The sequence below is a fragment of the Talpa europaea genome (genome assembly GCF_964194135.1).
Source record: "Talpa europaea genome assembly, chromosome: 6".
NCBI lineage: Eukaryota > Metazoa > Chordata > Mammalia > Eulipotyphla > Talpidae > Talpa > Talpa europaea.
Window position 1 is genome coordinate 111,784,174 of NC_140072.1, and position 19,191 is coordinate 111,803,364.

At 36.0% G+C, this 19,191-nt stretch overlaps 1 protein-coding gene across 2 annotated transcripts in view; it reads right to left on the reverse strand.

The window, feature by feature from the left end:
* KLHL1 (kelch like family member 1) overlaps positions 1-12,424 on the reverse strand; it is a gene marked incomplete at both ends in the record, with an annotated part of 240,056 nt that extends 227,632 nt beyond the window's left edge. For both annotated transcript variants that reach the window (XM_084234749.1, XM_084234748.1), the window contains one exon: positions 11,940-12,424. In XM_084234749.1, coding sequence (XP_084090875.1) covers positions 11,940-12,424 — 485 coding nt within the window. The remainder of the gene's footprint in view (positions 1-11,939) is intronic.
* Between the last annotated feature and the right edge of the window lie 6,767 nt (positions 12,425-19,191).

Below are 19,191 nucleotides of genomic sequence, written 5' to 3' on the forward strand. Positions count from 1 at the left end.
AGTATATGATCCCTTGTCCAAATTGACTAGGCATTTCAAGAGGGAAACAGAAGAACATTAGACCAAACCTGGAACTTTTCTAAGCATCTGGCCCTATAAAATTGGCCAGATGGAATGCCCAAGTATTCAGGAAAATTTTAAATATTTTATTTTCAGATACATCTTAGCAACTTGTAATTTTCTTTTTTTTTAAAGATTTATTTATTTATTTATTTATTTATTTATACAAGCACTGGGTACAGTCAGAAGCGCATGAGGGTGAGAGAATTCACCAGAGCCAGAGCGGGGAGCAGAGCAGGCAGAAGGACCGAAGTACACTGCTGAGGGGAGCAGCGGGCGGCAGGAGAGGTCTGCGCGCCATGTGGGACCCTCCTCCAGTGGCCGGGGAGCAGCCGGGGATCGAACCAGCGCCACAGATGCTGCAGGCAGCTTCGCAACCCAGCGCCCAACCACTGTACCACCGAGGAGGCCCCGCAACTTGTAATTTTCTTTTCAATTTCCTGCCCCACACTCTTTCTTTCCTTTGCTGCAAGCAGTCTTATACTTTAAAATATGGTGCTGTTTTGTGATTGTTTCAAGAGAGACTTGAAGAGATTTGAAAGGAAAATACCAAACAGGGCTATTGTAGGTTATAGATGAGGGAAATTTTCTAATCAAATCCAGTAGCAAATTACAGGGAAGAAAGATCGCGATAGGAGTCTCCAAGAATGGGAAGATTATGATCTAGATTCCATAGGGCACAACAGATTCCAACAGGAATTTGGAGCTAAATTAGATTCTGTTACTAATGTTATGTGAAATGAGTCCCTGATTACAGTGTTGCATATGCTTTTGAGGGAAAATGCTCTCCTGTAATTCCCAGGTTGGAACTATAAAGGTGATTTCCAATGAGGTGAATGAATTCTAGTGTAATTAACACACATCATGTGACCTTGGGGAATTTTCCACCAGTATCCTTAGGAGAAAATTTAACATGACCTCTAGGAATAACTCCATTTTGGGAATTGGCAAGGGTTTATACTTAACAAGGAAAATCTTTCAAAAGAAAGAAACCAAAAAAGCTTTTGCTGTAATAGAAGTAGACTTAAAAACATCACAACAACAGATGAAAAGAACCTCAAAATAGTAAAAAAAAGTCCTTTACTCTGTATTATTTAATTTGACTTCACAACCAGGTAGGAGAGGAGTGTGTTAAACAGTAGATTTATTTTTTTTTAATTTTTTTTAATAGAGGCATGTTTTATTTATTTATTTGTTTGCTTGCTTGTTTATACATGCACTGGGTACAGTCAGAAGCGCGGGGGGGGGGGGTGAGAGAATTCACCAGAGCCAGAGCGGGGAGCAGAGCAGGCAGAAGGAACGAAGTACACTGCTGAGGGGAGCAGCGGGTGGCAGGAGAGGTCTGCGCACCATGTGGGACTCTCCTCTGGTGGCTGGGGAGCAGCCGGGGATCGAACCAGCGCCACAGAGGCCGCGGCAGCTTCGCAACCCAGCGCTCAACCGCTGCGCCACCGGGGAGGCCCCCTCAACAGTAGATTTATTAATGCAGAGTATATTCTAAGGGAAGTAGAATAAAGAACAGAATCAGTTCCACATTATCTAATATGAATGAGGACAAACTTAATTCAAACTATTATAACAATGTTTAGTTAAACGAGAATAAAATAATTTGAATTTCTAGCTTCAGAGAAAAGTGATATTCTGAAATATAGCTAGGGTTAGACTTACAAGTGTGTTGTTTATATTAAAACTCTGAAGAGTTGTCCTGATACTATATTTCAAAAACTCAGGGAAACGTTCAATTAGCTTAAAGACCTACAACTTGTTTGATATATATATATATACATATATATACACACACATATACACATACATATATATATATAGAACTACTAGGTCAGCTTCCTGTGTATGCACCTGTATAGTCACATGGAGCCTTAGGTTAGAAGACTCCTTGTTTTTACGTTCTGTCTTTGTCATGAAAGTCTCGGTAATTTTTAACAATAATGGTTTAATTATTAATGATTAATAATTTTCATTTTGCATTCAGTCCTACAGATGGTTCTGAGCTTGTTCATAATGACAGTGCCCAACCCAAACTCTTACCCATGAAAAAAAACTCAAATAGTTGTTGAGGTTTATATTGATCACAAAAACATTCTCTCAAAGCACCTGAAGAATAGACCCATGTCTACCATTTTTTCATAATTTCCCCATATGAGACAAAATTCAGTTAATCTCACTTATGTCCCTAACATTTACCATCCTTGTTCATTGCACACAATACAAGTCTCACTATTCATTCGGTCCCTTCATGTACATCAAGCTATGTACTTTTGCCTTGGTTGATCTCTGGAGATTCTGAGTCTGATACTTACATTATCCCTTCCAGAAAAAGTGTCAGATGCCACTTTGCTCCCCTTGCACATTTGACATTGATATATCATTCATGTCCCTCACATCTATGGCAATTGAAAGCAGTGTCTAGAAATGTGTAGCACTGCATTTATGCACCTATGAGTTCCTCCTGCTCAAGAAATAAAGTCCTATCTCCTCTGAAGACTCATGTGAGTTGTTTGAGTTAATATATCTGATTTTTTAAGATTTTATTTTTATTTACTTATGCATGCAAGGGCTGGGTAAAGGCCAGAGGTGTGGGGAGTGAGAGGATTCACCAGAGACAGAGTGGGGAGCAGAACAGGCAGATCTATTGCAATACACTGTTGAGGGGAGCAGCGGGCAAGACAGAAGAGGTCTGCTGAGCCATGTGGGTTAGCTCCCTGGCCAGGCATCAAACTCAAGCCAAGTGGCTGGTGATAGCTGATAGCGCTGAGACTTTAACCCCTGTGTCACCAGGGAGGCCCAGTCTAGCCAATTTTCTAGAAACATTTTCTGAAATTTCAATCTCATCAGCTATATCCATTGTTTTACAATTACCACAGAATCCAAAATTTTTGATATGATCTAGCATATCCCTCGTTTTTTGACTACAATCTATATGCCCAGTCAGATTACCTGGCATTTTACTAACAGTAATTTACTTGCTATTTTCCTTCAAATTAGAAACTCACGTATTTTCTGTTTGTGGTAAGATAAAGAACAAAGATTTTTCTCTCGCTCACTATTAAATAATAAAACATATAATATTTACCATAGAAGAAAATGTCTTATGAGGCAAGTCAAAAATGTGTGTGGGTGGGGGGATGGGAGTAAGAACAGATTCCAATGAATCTTTAAATTTAAGATTTCAAATGGATGTGTCAATTTGGGAAAAGAAAAGAATTGTATTCAGAATAGACTGTATTTTGTTTCTTTTGAGAGGCTCTATATTAAATAAATTTAAAATACACTAATTATTTTATGTGTTAAAAAATCTTCTGATAAGAAATCTATTTAAAAGTCACAGGGTGGGCCTCCCCTGGTGGCGCAGCGGTTGAGCAGTGGGCTTGGAAGCTGCCCGCAGACTCTGCAGCGGTGGTTCGATCCCCAGCCCCCAGAGAGGGTCCCACATGGCATGCAGACATCTCCTGCTGCCCACTGCTCCCCTCATCAGTGTGTTTCATCAGTCTGCCTGTTCTGTTCCCTGCTCTGGCTCTGATGAATTCTGTCACCCTTCCATGCTCCTGACTGTACCCAGTGCTTGTATAAATAAATAAATAAATCTTTAAAAAAATAAAAATAAAAATAAAAAATAAAAGTCACAGGGTGTTCAAAGTTGTTACGCAGAAAAACTAGTTATATATGTTATATTTGTTAAGACAATGAGTCTTAGTGAAAAATAATCTGTTTCTCTGTAGGAAAATATGTTTTGTGGTGCTTCTAAGTTATCTGTTAAAATACAAAGAATCAAAGAAAGCCTGGGTTCCCACTGCCTCAAGACAAAAGTCTTTTGCAGTCACAGAGCTTTCTTTGCAGAAATGTTTACAGTAAAACTTTTCTTTCTTCCCTTTATCTTCTGCTGGCTAAGTTAGGCAGGCCAATATCCAAAATGTATATTTCATTATCAAGGTCTGCAAGGTCAATGTCAATGGATGATTCCTTAAGCCATATATCAATCTCAAGAAGTGTTTTACTCCAATGTATGTTTCAAGGCATGTTAAAAGCAAATTTTTATTCAAAATGTGAATAATCAATACAGTGGATAGGTTTATGTGGTTAACACAACATAAATGATAAGGAGCAATGTACCTTACAGTCAGTTTCCTTGACTCGTATTAATATTTTTCTATTCAATCATAGCATTGGATGATAAAGTGCTTTAGAGGAATGGTAACAAAAAATATACAAGATGGACTATTTTATTTTTCTTAAAGTACTGTAAAGATGATATTCCATTTATTTGCATCATCTCTAATGGGGAATAATCCATCATCTTTACTTTTATCATATATATATATATATATAACATGTATTTTCTCTGCATGTCTAAATTTTCATATTTATGACTGGATTTAAGAATTTGATTAAAATGTGTTTTCTGGTAGTTCCTTCCATGTTTCTTTTACTTAGAATTTGTTAGGAATATTGAATGTTTAGATCTATAATTTTAATAAAGTTTGTAAAATTCCTGCCATTACTTTTAAATACTTTTTTTACCTTTACTTTTTATTATTATCCTTTGGGGATTCCAGCTGAATATTTATTCAGTCCTTTAAAATTATCAGAGCTTTCTTTCATTTTCAATGTTTTCATTACTATATTTTTAAGATCACCGTTGCTTTTCTGAAGTTTCTGCTCATCATTAATTTTATCCTATATATTTTTCATTTCAGCCTTTTTATCCACTTTATTTTGGTCTGGAAGTTTATTGCTGATCTCTTCATATCTACCATGTCCCAAGTTAACTACTTGAACATATGGTGTATAGTTTTAATTTTCTGAATGACCTTGTCTGTTAACAGTTTGGGATCAGTTTGAATTGATTGATTCTGCTTTACATTAGGGTTCATATTTTCTCACTTTTTTGTTGCCTTGTTATTGAATATTGGGCATCAGATATTACAAAAATTTATCTGTCTGATACTATGTGGGATGTGTAAATTATTATCCAATGCTGTCCTTGAGCACAATTACATACATGGACACAGCTTCATAGTTTTGAGTCTCACTATTAATATATGCTAGATGAAACTATGGTAGTGTTTATTTTGGGAAAATTATTTCGTTTCTGAAGTGAGACCCTTCTAAGTACTTTATCAAATTCCATGAATCATGAAGTTTTCCATTTTGACTCTTAGGAACAGTACTATTCTCTCTAAATCTGAGTTGTTTTTTTTCCAGGAATTGCATTTCCTTGAACATGTGTTCCTGTCATTATTCTACTGAATACTGATCTACTGAATCATCAAGGTTTCCCTTCACTGTTCTTCCCTCACTGGAGTTTTCTCCCTATGTAGCTTCCTTTCCTGACACTCTGTTCTGGGAACTCTGTCTGTGTGGATCTCCCTGGACACTTAGTTCCGTTTTCTCACTCCAGGATGGTCATTATTTTCGTACTGGCTCCTACCTCCCGGTATCAGTTTCTACTTCCCTGAATTAGCCAGTGAGTTGTGGCAAAGACAGAGCCATTTTATTTGCTTCTCATAACTCAGGATTCACTCTCAGTGTATGATGTTTAGTGTCTTCAAAAATATTTTATTTCCTTTTTTTTCCTTCTTTCCCTCCTTCCTTTTCTACATTTTTCTTATCTTTTTTCCTATGTTTTCCTTTCTTCCTTCCTTCTTTCATTCTTTGTTGTTTCATGTGAGAGAGGGTAAGTCTAGTCCTCGCTGTTCTTTTTTTTTTAAAGATTTATTTATTTATTTATACAAGCACTGGGTACAGTCAGAAGCATGGGAGAGTGAGAGAATTCGCCAGAGCCAGAGCAGGGAACAGAACAGGCAGACTGATGAAGTACACTGCGGAGGGGAGCAGCAGGCTCAGCAGGAGAGGTCTGTGAGACCCTGGCTGGTGTCCGGGGCTCGAACCAGCGCTGCAGAGGCTATGGGCAGCTTCGCAACCCAGTGCTCAACCGCTGCGCCACCAGGGGAAGCCCTAATCCTTGCTATTCTATCTCAGTCAAAGCAGGAGTTCCAGTTCTTTTTTTTTTTTTTTTTTCAAGATTTATTTATTTATATAAGAGCCAGGGTACAGGTCAGATGCGCGGGAGGGTGAGAACATTCACCAGAGACGGAGTGGGGAACAGAACAGGCAGACCGACCGAAAGACACTGCTGAGGGGAGCAGCAGGCGAGACAGGAGAAGTCTGAGGCCCCATGTGGGCATCTCCCTAGCAGGCCGGGATAGAACCCACGCCACGGAGACTGTGGACAGCTTCACAGTGCGGCCCTCAACTGCCTGCGCCACCAGAGAGACCCTCTAGTTCTTATTTTACCCTGACATTTATAAAATGATTAGAATGATATTTGTTCCAGAATTTTTTAAAATTTAACTGTGTTTCTAAATTTTTAATTTTTTAAGCAGAAAATATGGTCATATTCATATTGGTAGTAACAGTTCTGACCTAAAAAAAAAAAAAAAAAAAACTACTGTATATCAGAATTATAACATATTTATAATACAAAAATTTCATGTCTTCTGAGGAAAAATTACATACCAATTCTACTGATGGTAGAAACCATCAGTGTATTTCCATACACCAAATATCTAGGGTCTATTTGTGTGAACTTCTCCATTGAAACTGCATACTAATATATCAAAGGTAAGATAACTGAGAAAGTAGAAATCATATTTTTTATTAGAAAAGCTTAAATTACTCCAAATTTATTGTTGAAATTTGTATCTCCTAGGTAGACATTTGGAGTGCTTTTATATTCCTAAATTAAAAAAATTAATTTCCGTCCCAAAAGCTAGTTTTCCATTTTCTCCAAAGCTCTGACATTTGTGAATACTAACCTGGAGAGACTGTTGGACATTTGAGTAAAATTAGTATATATTAACAAAAGGGGATATTTGTAATCTGTAAAGGTAATATTGATAAATTTATTTTAAAATAAGTAAAAGAAGCTGTTCCTAAATAAGGTGTCAACTTTTATTAGTTCTGGTTTAAACATCGGGTAAATGATACAGTCTAGTGTAGATTAGCAAAGAAAACATAAAATTGAATAAAACTTACTTTACTATGAAATTAAGAGTGGGAGGAAAATGTGAATAATATTTCATTTTAAGCTCCATAGAAAATAGTTTGAAAAGGACTTTCTTGATGAAATAGTCCCTTATCATCTTATAATTTTTAAAGTTGATATTTTTAATTTTGACTGAAGCAAGACTGATTTCTTTTCATTCTAAACAAGTACTTGGCTTGGGTCCACCAACCTCCATGAGATTGTAATGACATAGACTCTTTCAGTGACATTTCCCTGTTTCACCTGTTGAGACCTTCTAGAGCAGAGAGTCTATCATAAAGCTCTCCTTTGGACTCCTAAATGAAATTATTTCCTGTTTAGGTTATTTCTGAATATTTTTGCTTAATTTGTAGAGCAAAAAGCACTGAATGAACCATGATTCAGGAATTATTTTATAATGTGGGCTAAGAAGTCTTCTTTGAGCCTTGTCTGGCATTGTCCATCACTAGCACTTTAAGGAGTCTGTCTAAACATTCAAACACAGCATAATTTTTATCAAGGGAATAAGAGAACTGCTTCAGCATAGCCTTTGCTGGAGCCTCTTCTCTTATGTACTATTTGTTTAGGCAGGGGAAAAGCAGACTTGGCAATGTGGCTGGAACACAGTATCTGAAGTTAGAAAGCAACCATTAAAAGTCCAGTTGTGTTACTTACAAGTCTGTGATTCTGGGCACATACATCACCTGTTATATCTTAGTCTTCTCATCTGTATACTCATTGTAGAAAAGGGATCCATAATAGTACCAGAATAATAGGTTTGTTCTAAATATTAAATTAACCCAATATAAATATTCAGCACACTAACTTGTAAAATAGCAAGTTCTTAATCAATGTCATTCATTATAACAAGTATTTATTCATGGAAGAATACTTATTAACTATATGTTCTATTATAGGGACACAATGACGGTTAAAACAGAAATGCCCTGTCCATTGGGCAAATGTAGAGCAAACAAAACTAACAAGAATATCACTCTATAGTTACATGCTGCAATATGAAAGTGAAAAAGTAGAAAGCAGTTTTTCTTACAACTAAAACAAGAGGGGACATACGATTAAAAAACTGTTAAATAAAAAAAATAAATTTTGAAATAATCTTTCTTGGAGGATCAATGTTTTCTTCTCTGAGAAAGATACAGAACTTTTATTGAAGACATCTCAATAGTGAGTAGTTATGAACTCAGAAAATGAAGAAGAGACTCTCTAGAAGAAGAAACTTGTGAGGCTCAAATGCAGAGAAAATTATAGATGACATTGAGTCTGAAAGACAGACATAAAGTGAGGGAAGTTTGATGAATGAAGACTTAAATAGATTACTCAGAGCCTAATTGTCTACAGTATAGATTATAGCCATAAAGTGGTAGAAATGTGCTTGTGCTGAAAAGAAAGAAAGAGAAGTGATCAAATTGTTTAGATTTTTATTTTATCATTTTCATCGACTCCAGAGGGAAGATGAATTATGGATAGCAAATATTAATGAGGGGAAATAATGCAGATGTCAGTTGCAGAATCTAAATTGGTGGAGAACAGTACTTAGAATTCAGTGTAGACAATGGAATTGGAGAGATGTGAGATCATACAGGGAACATTTTCAAAGTAAAGGTGCGAGGTTTAGTGGAATATTGAAAATGATGGGAACTAAGTTGTTGACAAATGTGATCCTGATTTCTTAATTGCATTTCATAATTCTCTGAGAAAAAAAGAAGAAGGAAATTGAATAAGAGAAAGGGGAGAGAATGAGTTTAATTTTGTATATGGTGCATTCATTTTATCTCTGTGATATCCACCAGAGAGTTCAAGTAGAGAGGTGGATGAGATCAGCAGTCAGGGGTAGGTCAACGTTTTGTTTGCAAATATGGAAATACAATTTTTATATATTAACTGAAACCCTAGAATCAGATGACTGCATTCCTTGAGAATTTTGAAAAAAAAAATTATGACATCCCTTCTCCCACTCATATCACCACAAATTGCAAGAATATAAATTTTTTTTGGTATGCTAGTTTACTTAGAATATAGAATTGCAGACCAAAAAAGTATTCATACCAAGAATGTATACTGATCTGATAACTGAGAAATTATATTCTTTCCAATAACTGAGTTTGGACACTAGAGACAATAAATGATTAACAGCAAAAGTCAGGAGTCTATGACAGTCAAAGTTGAAATTCTTACCATTGTAATGGTGAAGGTAGAAGAGTACTTTGTTTACACATAGAGTGGGTTGAGATAAGGGCTGGTTTTCAGGAGTGAAGCAATTTAACCACTATCTTGCTCCTACCTTTATAATTCAAACACATGATAATGTGATCTTTACAGATTCTCAGATTACAGAGTTTTCCCCTCAGCACCATCCAGCTGCTATTTGCACAAGTTAAACCAACTGAGCTACTTATACCTGTCTAAAACAATGATCCTAACTAGCTTAAAACTAAATGGATAACAATCAGAAAACTCACATATGAGATAAAGGACCAACTCTTGTTTTATAATGAAGATTAATTTAGCATAGATGCCAGAGTTGTTAAAACAAAGTGAAAATATCAAATGTGACATCATAGTTTGATGATAAAAATGATATCCCAAGTAATCAAAATTATCATTTTAGGTTTATATAGTTTATATTGATCATTATTAGCAGCATATAGAATTCCTGAATGTATTATACAGAAAAAAAAATATTCCACATTACTGATTTGCATGTTATTTTTTGCTCAGAGTTTAACTTTGAAAATGAAGTCTCTTCAGAGAAATTAACCCTTTCCTTAATACATATTAATCTACTATCTATTAATAATAACTAATTGCTAAGTTTAGTAGCATGGTTTTAATCAACCATGAGCACAGAATCAATTTTCTATGATGCTTTAGATACCCATAAAATCTATTGACTACTACCAGTGCTGTTTTTTTCCAGGGAGAATTTAAAAAAAAATATTTAAAGGATTTAAACACTAGTGAATATTTTAAATAAAATTAAACCCGAGTTTTAATTTTTATAGATGCAATACCGCTTGGGGAATCCTCATTCCAGTCAATATTAATAATGACTTAGGGTGTTACATGGATTTCTTTAAGCATTCTTATCACTTTTAACTCTTTGTGAATAAAGTCACTGGAGTATATTAAAAAGTAGGTGTAAGAAGTTAAATCTAATGGGTACTTTATCTCAATCCTAATTTATTTTGATATATAAGATAAATACTAGATGTTTATATTGTTTTCCCAAAATCTATAAAAAAGTTTTTATATTAACTCAGAAAAGGGGGATATGTCCCACATATTTTATTCTAAAATGGTAGGTATCTAGTGAGTACATAAATTGAATAACTTCATGGTATAATATCTAAGAGTGAGAACCATGTTGGTGATAAAACTTCTTTAACTGAATAATAGATACTGTATATATAAAAAACTGACCTACTTGAAAATCGTAATTTAAATTCCCTCATTAAAATTACAATCTTACATTTTAAGTTACAACATATTAGATATGTTCAGGGCTCTTGAAATTAAAATTAAAATTCATACCATGCATATAATTGACAATATTTAAGGATAAATTTTTGTATCTCCAACTTCACATTGTCAATATAATTAAAAAAACAGTTATTATCCTATTTTATATATTTCTTTGTGCCTTAATCAACTTTATAAAAAGTCCATTCAATCAACATGATGTTTAAAAAGGTAATTAAATTGTTACTGAGAGGTAATTAAATTGTATTAACACATTAATTATCATTTCCCTATGGCTCTCCTGTATTTCTTCTTCAATAATGCATTCTGATAGCATAGGAACCTACATACAAATTTCTTCATATACTCACTATCTGCCAAACTATTAATAGTAATGATGTAGTATAGAATAAAAATGAGTCAATTCCCTAAAATTGTAGGATTAGGAGTTTTATGTGCGTGAAGATTTTCTGTAAGTGTCAAACTAATAAAACTCTACTCAAAGAAGTGTAATGTTACAAATAAAATACATCTTGATCTGCTCACTGAGGATGCAACATCTAGTACTGAGCAATCAGGATACTGAATACAAAGGGACTCACAATAGTTTAAGACTTTGAACAAGTTTAAGACTTTGAACTTTAAGAGGAGGACAAAAAGGGTAGTTGGAATAGAGAAAAACAACATTGTATTTCATGGGGGGGGGGGAGGGAAAAGAGGGAAGATAGTGTTGCTGCCCAGTGGTCTCCTTTTCCCTACCTCCTTACTCCTGGAATATGAATTCAAGCCACAGAGATTCTCGAAAACATACTTAGTCAGTTATTAAGCCAGTATATGAGATGCATTTGAAAGGTATTTAAAGCTAGTTTCACCTCACATCACATAACCAGAAATCCAATCAATTTATTGAAAGGTGCTAGAAGAATACTATAATATCAGAAATATGAGAACTGCACCGCCTGGAAATTTACCCGACATTTACAAAAAAAAGATCTGTCTATCTATCTATCTATCTATCTATCTATCTATCTATCTATAGATACAACTATATAGATATGTATGTATATCTATATAGATTCTATATAGATGTATCTTTGTGTGTGTATAAATATATATCCATACACACACACACACACACACACACACGACTCAAAATAAATCATCCAGCAAACTTTTAATGAAATTGCAACTTGGGTAATAAACAAAAATAAAGGCTGGCGTCTCCTAGTCAAAATATTCAATCTCAAATGTTTTACACTTAGTATCTACCAGAGCACAAGGAGACGGGGGTCGGGGTTTCGGGGTGGGAAGAGTGGAATTGGGAGATGCCTAGATACCCCTTGAGGATTTACTGTACCTGCGTGCACATCCTTCACCTGTTGCCTGGCTCGAGTCGGCCGGCTCCACTTTGAGCTCTTGCAGTACCAGTGCATTCTCCTGCGGTCCAGGGAAGTCCATGCCTGGCACCACCTCCTCCTCAATGGACTCCACGTAGAAGAGCGTTCTGGCCGGCTGTTGGGTGCCCTGCCGGGGCGCTCCTGGTTGCAGTCTCGTGGCCACTGGCAGCAAGGTGCCATTCAGTGGGTGGAGAGAGGAAGAGGACGGAGAGGAAGAGGAAGAAGAGGAAGGCTTCTTCCAGAAAGTGCTCACGCTGCCCTTCTCTTGGCTTTTGAGCAGGCGGCTCTGGCTTGGTCCCCAATGTTCAAAGCTGCCGCCGCCGTCCTGTTGCAGGCAGCTGCCCCCAGCAGGGCCGCCTGGGGATGGCGACGGGTGGCTGAAGAGTTTCCAGCGGAGTCGCAGGATGTGCTTCACATCGAAGTCCTTTCGTCCAGACCCTGACATGCTTAACGCAAAAACAGGCAAAGGGATCTCAGCAGGCGCAGTCGACGACCCGCCAGCTGGAGAGGAAACCAGCAGAGCCGGGGCGGAGCGGGAAGCGCTGCGCTCTCAGCACCCGGCGAGCAGAAGGGGCTGGGCGACCGCGCACCCTGCCAGTCCCGCACCCGAGCGCAGACGGCACCGCCGCGCCGCTCAGCTGTGCTCAGATCCGCGGGACCTGCGCGCGTGGAGCCCAGGTCCAGGAGCAGAGGCAGGAACGGGGCGCTGAGGACTGTGAATCCTGGATCCCCGCTCCCGGGTTAGTGGTTAGGCGGGGAGGGTCGACCCTGATGTTAGAGATGCGGGAGGGAGGGAGGTCTGCGCGCACCGAAGCCCGGGAGGTGGCGGCAGCTGGATAGACCTCCCTGGGATGCACCGTGGCACAGCCTCAGTCCGGAAGGTGTCAGTTCTCCTGTCCTTGCAGCTCGGAGTTCAGTGCCTGGGGAGCTGAGAGAGAGAGAGAGAGAGAGAGAGAGAGAGAGAGAGAGAGAGAGAGAGAGAGAACCCCAAGTCACGGGGGGAGAAGCGCACCCCCTGTCTTCTCAGTGCACCTGCGCCCCTGCCCCTGGCCTCTCCAAGGATGCCCCAGAGCTAGCTTGCCGGGTATCTCAGAGAAAGTCAGTGTCCTCTGCAAGGCGAGAATCAGAGGTTTTATATAGTCAGTTTGTAAAAGGGAAAAATAAATATTCAAGAAAATACACGGAGGGAAATGGAAAAGCCCGCCCGTGAAGCTGTCAAGGTCCTCACAGTACAATTTTCTCTCTGCCTCAGCGCCTCCTCCTCCCCCATAAGTGACGCAGATGTGCACTGGGGCCTATACGGAGAGATGGAGGGAGGGAGGGAAGGCTTCAATCTTCTTTATGCAAGTGAGTCTGCTGCTCTTATTGTCCCCTTGTGTGGGTCCTGTCACCTTTTTTTCATCCTCCTTCCTCATTACTTTACTGTGTAGCAATAAAAGTAAAGCAAACAGGCATTATGCTTTAGCATCGGTAAACAGCAAACATGAATCATGCCAGCGTAAATAGGCTGGCATAGGTTTGCAGGTTGCAGATTAATGGCTTGAATTACTTAATAAACTGTGTCCTTTAACCTTTAGCCTTAGTTTCTCTGTAGTGAGACATGGAAGAAACAGAGGAGCTGGCGACAAAGTGCGATGATGCCACCATTCTGACACTTACAGTGTGATTCTGCCATTAATGCACTCAGGCAGTGCTTCACCCCGGGGGCCAGTCGCACAGGGAGAAATTTGAAGATGGGCACCTGAGTGCTGGGAATGAGTTTTGCAAAATCAGTGCATTTGGTGGGTAGGCTCAGAATGAAAGCTGTTCTCAGTGTAAACCAAAAATTGGAATAAAATGATAAAAGATAATTTCAAGACAGAAGCTTCTAGCACATAAATCATGGCATAAAATGATCAGAAAAGATTAGGAAATAAATGAATATATCCAAAGGCAACTGTCCTGCAAAAATCTATTCGGGGAAGAGATATTTGTTATTCTACCTGTATTTAGCATGACAAGCCTTCTGATTCCTTTCTAGATGTAGCTACTGGATAATTTTCATTTGTTAAGGAGTCATTAATATATAACTCAGTTTCCTTTGCTGAAGGCAGACCAGGGTCAATGAAACAGGGTGCTCTCTTAGCTCAACCAGATTTGATGGTTGTCCATTCATGAAATTCACAGCTTCAGCAACCCTCAGCAGGACATAGAAACCTGCAGTTATATTAGTGTTCTCTTACCCCATTGCTGAGCAGTAAACCTAAATAAAAACCAAAGCTAAATTTCAAGTCCTTCCTAGACAAAGTTGGACATTTTAATAAAACAAGAAATTAAACACACAAAACCCACACTTTCAGGGAAAGAAAAAACACTGTTGTGCTTTTTAAATATTGATTTATGCCACAACAGCTGGGCTGCAATCCCCTGTGCCTTGATTTTTCTTTCAGTATTCAGTGCTGAAAAAAAAAAATTTAAAAAAAGGCAAAAAGCCCTCTAAAGCAAACAATGGTGACAGATCATTTTTATCCAAGAACTGAATCAAGTAACTGTTTCCCTTAGGGAAGAAAACTGTATGAAATTACACATCACAAACAGGATAGAGAAAACTTTCCATTAGAGATAATGTAGAAATTTGAAGTGCATGTTCTTAAATGATTTCTACTTAAATTGGTCATTTGTTTATTTTCAAACTTTGTTTCAATTTTTTTTCAAATAAACATTTATTTGCAAAATTTAATATAGATTTAATTTATCTAAAATAAGATAAAATGATGCTTGTAATACCAGTGATTTCTTTCTTCATTAATTACTATGTTTAGCCATACAAAAGTTGCAATACAAAATTCATTTTGGTTATTCTGAAATTCCATATTGCATTCTCCTTTTACTTTACAATGCTAATATTTCTATTATACAATTTAAATGTTATCCGTGATTTATATGACTAAAAAGATGTATTATTCAGTTTTACTGAACATTAGTTTAAATATTTATATGTGAAAAAATACTGAGTAATATCCATTTTGTTAGTCTTGTGGTAATATTTACCACAAGTGTTTTAACATGTTTAAAACATTATGAGAAGAAAATATTCACTCTTGTTGAAGAGGATGCCTAAAGATAATTAATCTATATTATCACATGAAATATTTAGGATTTAGAAAATAAAGTATACATGAAATATGTTAAAGTAAAATTATGAAAATGTATATTTTTTAAAAATATATTGTTATTTTGCTATGATTGGAAAAGAAGGAAAGAAAGGAAATAGGAAGGTGGGAGGAAGCAAAGGGAGAGAAGGAGGAAGAAAAAAGAATAATTTACTAAGCTATCTTGACTTAACTTTGTAAGATAAAATCCTTGAAATCATAAGCCTTGTTGTAATATTCCACTCTTTAGTTTATTTTTCATTATTGAATTTTTTCAATTCAGCACTTATCACATGCTGAGTTCAATATCAAGTTGTACAGATATGAAAGAATTAAGTTCCTTGTAGAAAACTGGAACAACTAACAGAAGGGAATTGTTTATCCAATCAAAATTTGTAAGTAACTTCTGAGTTAATTAGATTTAGACTTAAGATAACCAGATTTATAGGAAAGAAGACATTGGCATAAAAAAGATTACTTTTTAAGAATTTTAAAAATCACATTACACTCTTTTATTTTATTTTATTTTAATATTTTATTTATTGGGCCTCCCTGGTGGCACAAGCAGTTGAGTGCAGCGCTGTGAAGCTGTCCACAGCCTCTGCAGTGCTGGTTCAATCCCCGCCGGCCTCAGAACAACCCACATGGGGAGCAGACCTCTCCTGTCCCGCCCGCTGCTCCCCTCAGCAGTGTATTTCGTCAGTCTGCCTGTTCTGTTCCCTGTTTCGTCTCTGATGAATCCTCTCACCCTCCCATACATCTGGCCTATACCCCAGTTCTTGTATAAAAATAAAAAATAAATCTTAAAAAAAAAAAGATTTTATTTATACAAGAACCCGGGTACAAGCCAGAGGTGCGGGAGGGTGAGAGGATTCACCAGAGGTAGAGTGGGGAGCAGAACAGGCAGACTGACTGAAATACACTAGTGATGGGAGCAGCAGGTGAGGCAGGAGAGGTCTGCTGCATCATGTGGGTATCTCCCTGGCCGCATGAATTGAATCTGCACTGCAGAGGCTACGGGCAGCTTCATAGCACTGTGCTCAACTACCTGCGCCACCGGGGAGGCCCTACACTTTATTTTAAAGACAAATCAATTTAACTATTCTAATCCTATTGTTTAAATTTAACTCTCATTTTAGTCAATCTGGGTCTTCAAATGAGTGTCCATATTATTGCCATAATTTCCAGATATAATCTTAGCAGAAAAGTCTAATCAAGATACAGAAAACCTGTAGAATGCTCAAGCATTTGCTATATAATACACATATTTACATGTTTAATACTCTTCATATAATTACTAAATCTAACATGGGCATGCAATACACCACACTGAGAATCCCTACAACCCAAATATTTAAACAGCAAACAAAATGGATTGGTTCATAAGCATTTTCTAGCTGGAAAACTTTTAGTAATCATTGTCTAAGCCACTCAATTACACATGCTCTTAACTAGAAAAAGTGAATTTTGATTCTTTTGAATGCTTTAGACAGTCCTCTACAATATCTGTTATGTTGACACATATTCAACAAAAGCTTTTAAATAACTGATGGTCCAGTTTGAGTTCATGCCTTATGATGACTCTTTTTTGTGTTTGTTTTTATCTTTATCTTATTTCAATGAAACATATCTATGCTATTACTAGTGTTATTTTGAATGTGTAGATAACATTTAAAATAAGTGCAAAATATCTGTGTGTAAAAATTAAGTGAATATATTTCCATAATGATATTTTCTTCAAAAATATTTGAAGCAAAATACCACATGGTACTAATGTTAAATTACATCATGTATAATATTAAGAACTCCTATTTCTTAAAATAAATAAGCATAACCTATTCAAAGTCTATTAATCTTCATTAAAGTCCAGGTATAGTTTAGTTATATAGCAATTAAATGTTTAGCAGACATTTATCAATGTTAATTAATCCTCAGTGGCCATTATAATCCACTCTACCTCTTGAGTTTATTTAACCTTTTCATTTGATGAGGGCAACAAATATACATGCTTGAGAAATTTTCATATGTAAATTACTGAGTTAATTGTATGAATGTATGCATTCAAAATGGCATTAAAATAATATATTCAGATTAATGATAATCCAGATTTTAGTTGAATATCTTTTAATTTCCCAAATTGTGTGTCAGTGTTGAAGGTGGTTTGTGAAAGTTCATCATCACTACTGTTATACTAGGACTTATTTAGTTAATCGTGCTCATCAGGACAATACAAAATGAAAGAAACCTTTACCACTTTAATGGAAATATTTCTATATAAATATAGATGGATATATTTAATGTAGATACAGACATATTTAATATATAACATTACATTTCAGTATTTCTTTGTAGAAATCATTTGGGGGCATTACATAATAACATTAGAGATACCATCAATCTTTTAAAGAAAAGATGGCTTTTAAAGAGAAAACACCTTAATTAATACTTTATATTATCTAATATTAAGTATGTCATATGATAGTTTCATTTTTTACATGTTGCATTTAAATGTCCCAGTGTCATTGTGAAGTAATGTATGTTCCCTGAAGTTTTAACCATGAAGATCAAAATAATAACATTATAGTTTATAAAGTAAATATTAATTATGTGTTATGAGAAATGAGTTTATGATCTCCATATAAATGTGGTAAAATAACATGAATTTTAATTGTTACTTTCAACACATTGCAATTTTTTTCCTGCTTAAAAGATCTTAAATACCCACTTATTTTAAGCCAGCCCTGAATGAATTTTGTTGATAATATTTTATTATCTCATATCTGGTTTGGACATGGGCTTTTGAAAACTTCAAAAGATTTTCTCATGTCAGGTTTCTACACTTCTTTCCACCTCAGATTGCATCTGCCATACCTTTATTTTTGCTTTCATCTGCATTGTTACCAGTTGTGTTCTTTTTTTTTTTTACTGGGGTTTAAAAAAAAGTATTGTTCCCATCTGCTATCAAATAATTATGATTAGGGATATTAACATAAATTACAGATAGTTTACAGATGCTCCTTTTATCCAGAAGTTCATATGTAAGTAATATCTGAACCTATGACAACTGAGAACATTTTCTATATCTTCTGTTTTTTGAAGTAGTACTATGATTTTTTTTTCATGTAAATTATATATTGAAAAAGCCCTAAGAGATTTTCAGATAAGTCAGTTTCCTTCTGAACATTGCTATTGTATGTAAATAGGGTTTTAATTTCTAATTTGAATATTGCAACTCTAGGCACTTATATTTCCCTGAATCTACTGCAGGTCAAGATTGCCTTTTGGCAACCAGGTTAAAAGGCCATGACTTCTTAGCTCTGTGGGAATCTAACCAAGGAATCTAACCTTGTGAAGGGCCTGTCTCCAGCAGCTATGGTAACTTTTTCACCCTATTTAGTCACCATGAAAGAGAAATTCTCTTTCCTTTATAGAGCAGGGAAAATATGACATGCACTGAATATAGTCAAACTATAATGTCAGAAAAATATTAGGATAGATTAATCTAAAACTTGTAAGCGTTACTGAGATTGTACTCTACTTAAGGTTTAGTGTACATTTCTAGAATAAAATTATAAATGAAGATGACAGCAGCAAAAAAATACAAATTATATTAAATTATTTAAATCTATTTGCACTCAATAGACTTTCAGATTAAATATGGAATATTTTCTCTATTAGATATAAATATAGAATTTTTTAATGATCTCGTAATTTCATTCTTAATAATAATCTGAGAAACCAAGATGAAAACTACAACATCTCACTAAGTGCCAAGCAACTATTTCATTTAAATGCTATTAAAAAAAAACGTATTAGATGAGGAGTCTGTTAATTATGTATAATTTTGCTTGGATCAAATAGAAGAGAGATACCTAGTATCCTCAATGTTGTACTTTCTAACACTAGTGCTTGTGTGTGTGTGTGTTATTGTTTTCAAGTCCAGTCTTGAATACAAAAATGTAAAAATGTTTCCTTGGGAGGGGCAGTAAATTCTGGAAAAATAGATTGTCTTGATAGGCTAAGGTGATTCAGGAGCCCAGCTAAAATGACTCAATACTAAATTAATAATCCCTAACAGGGT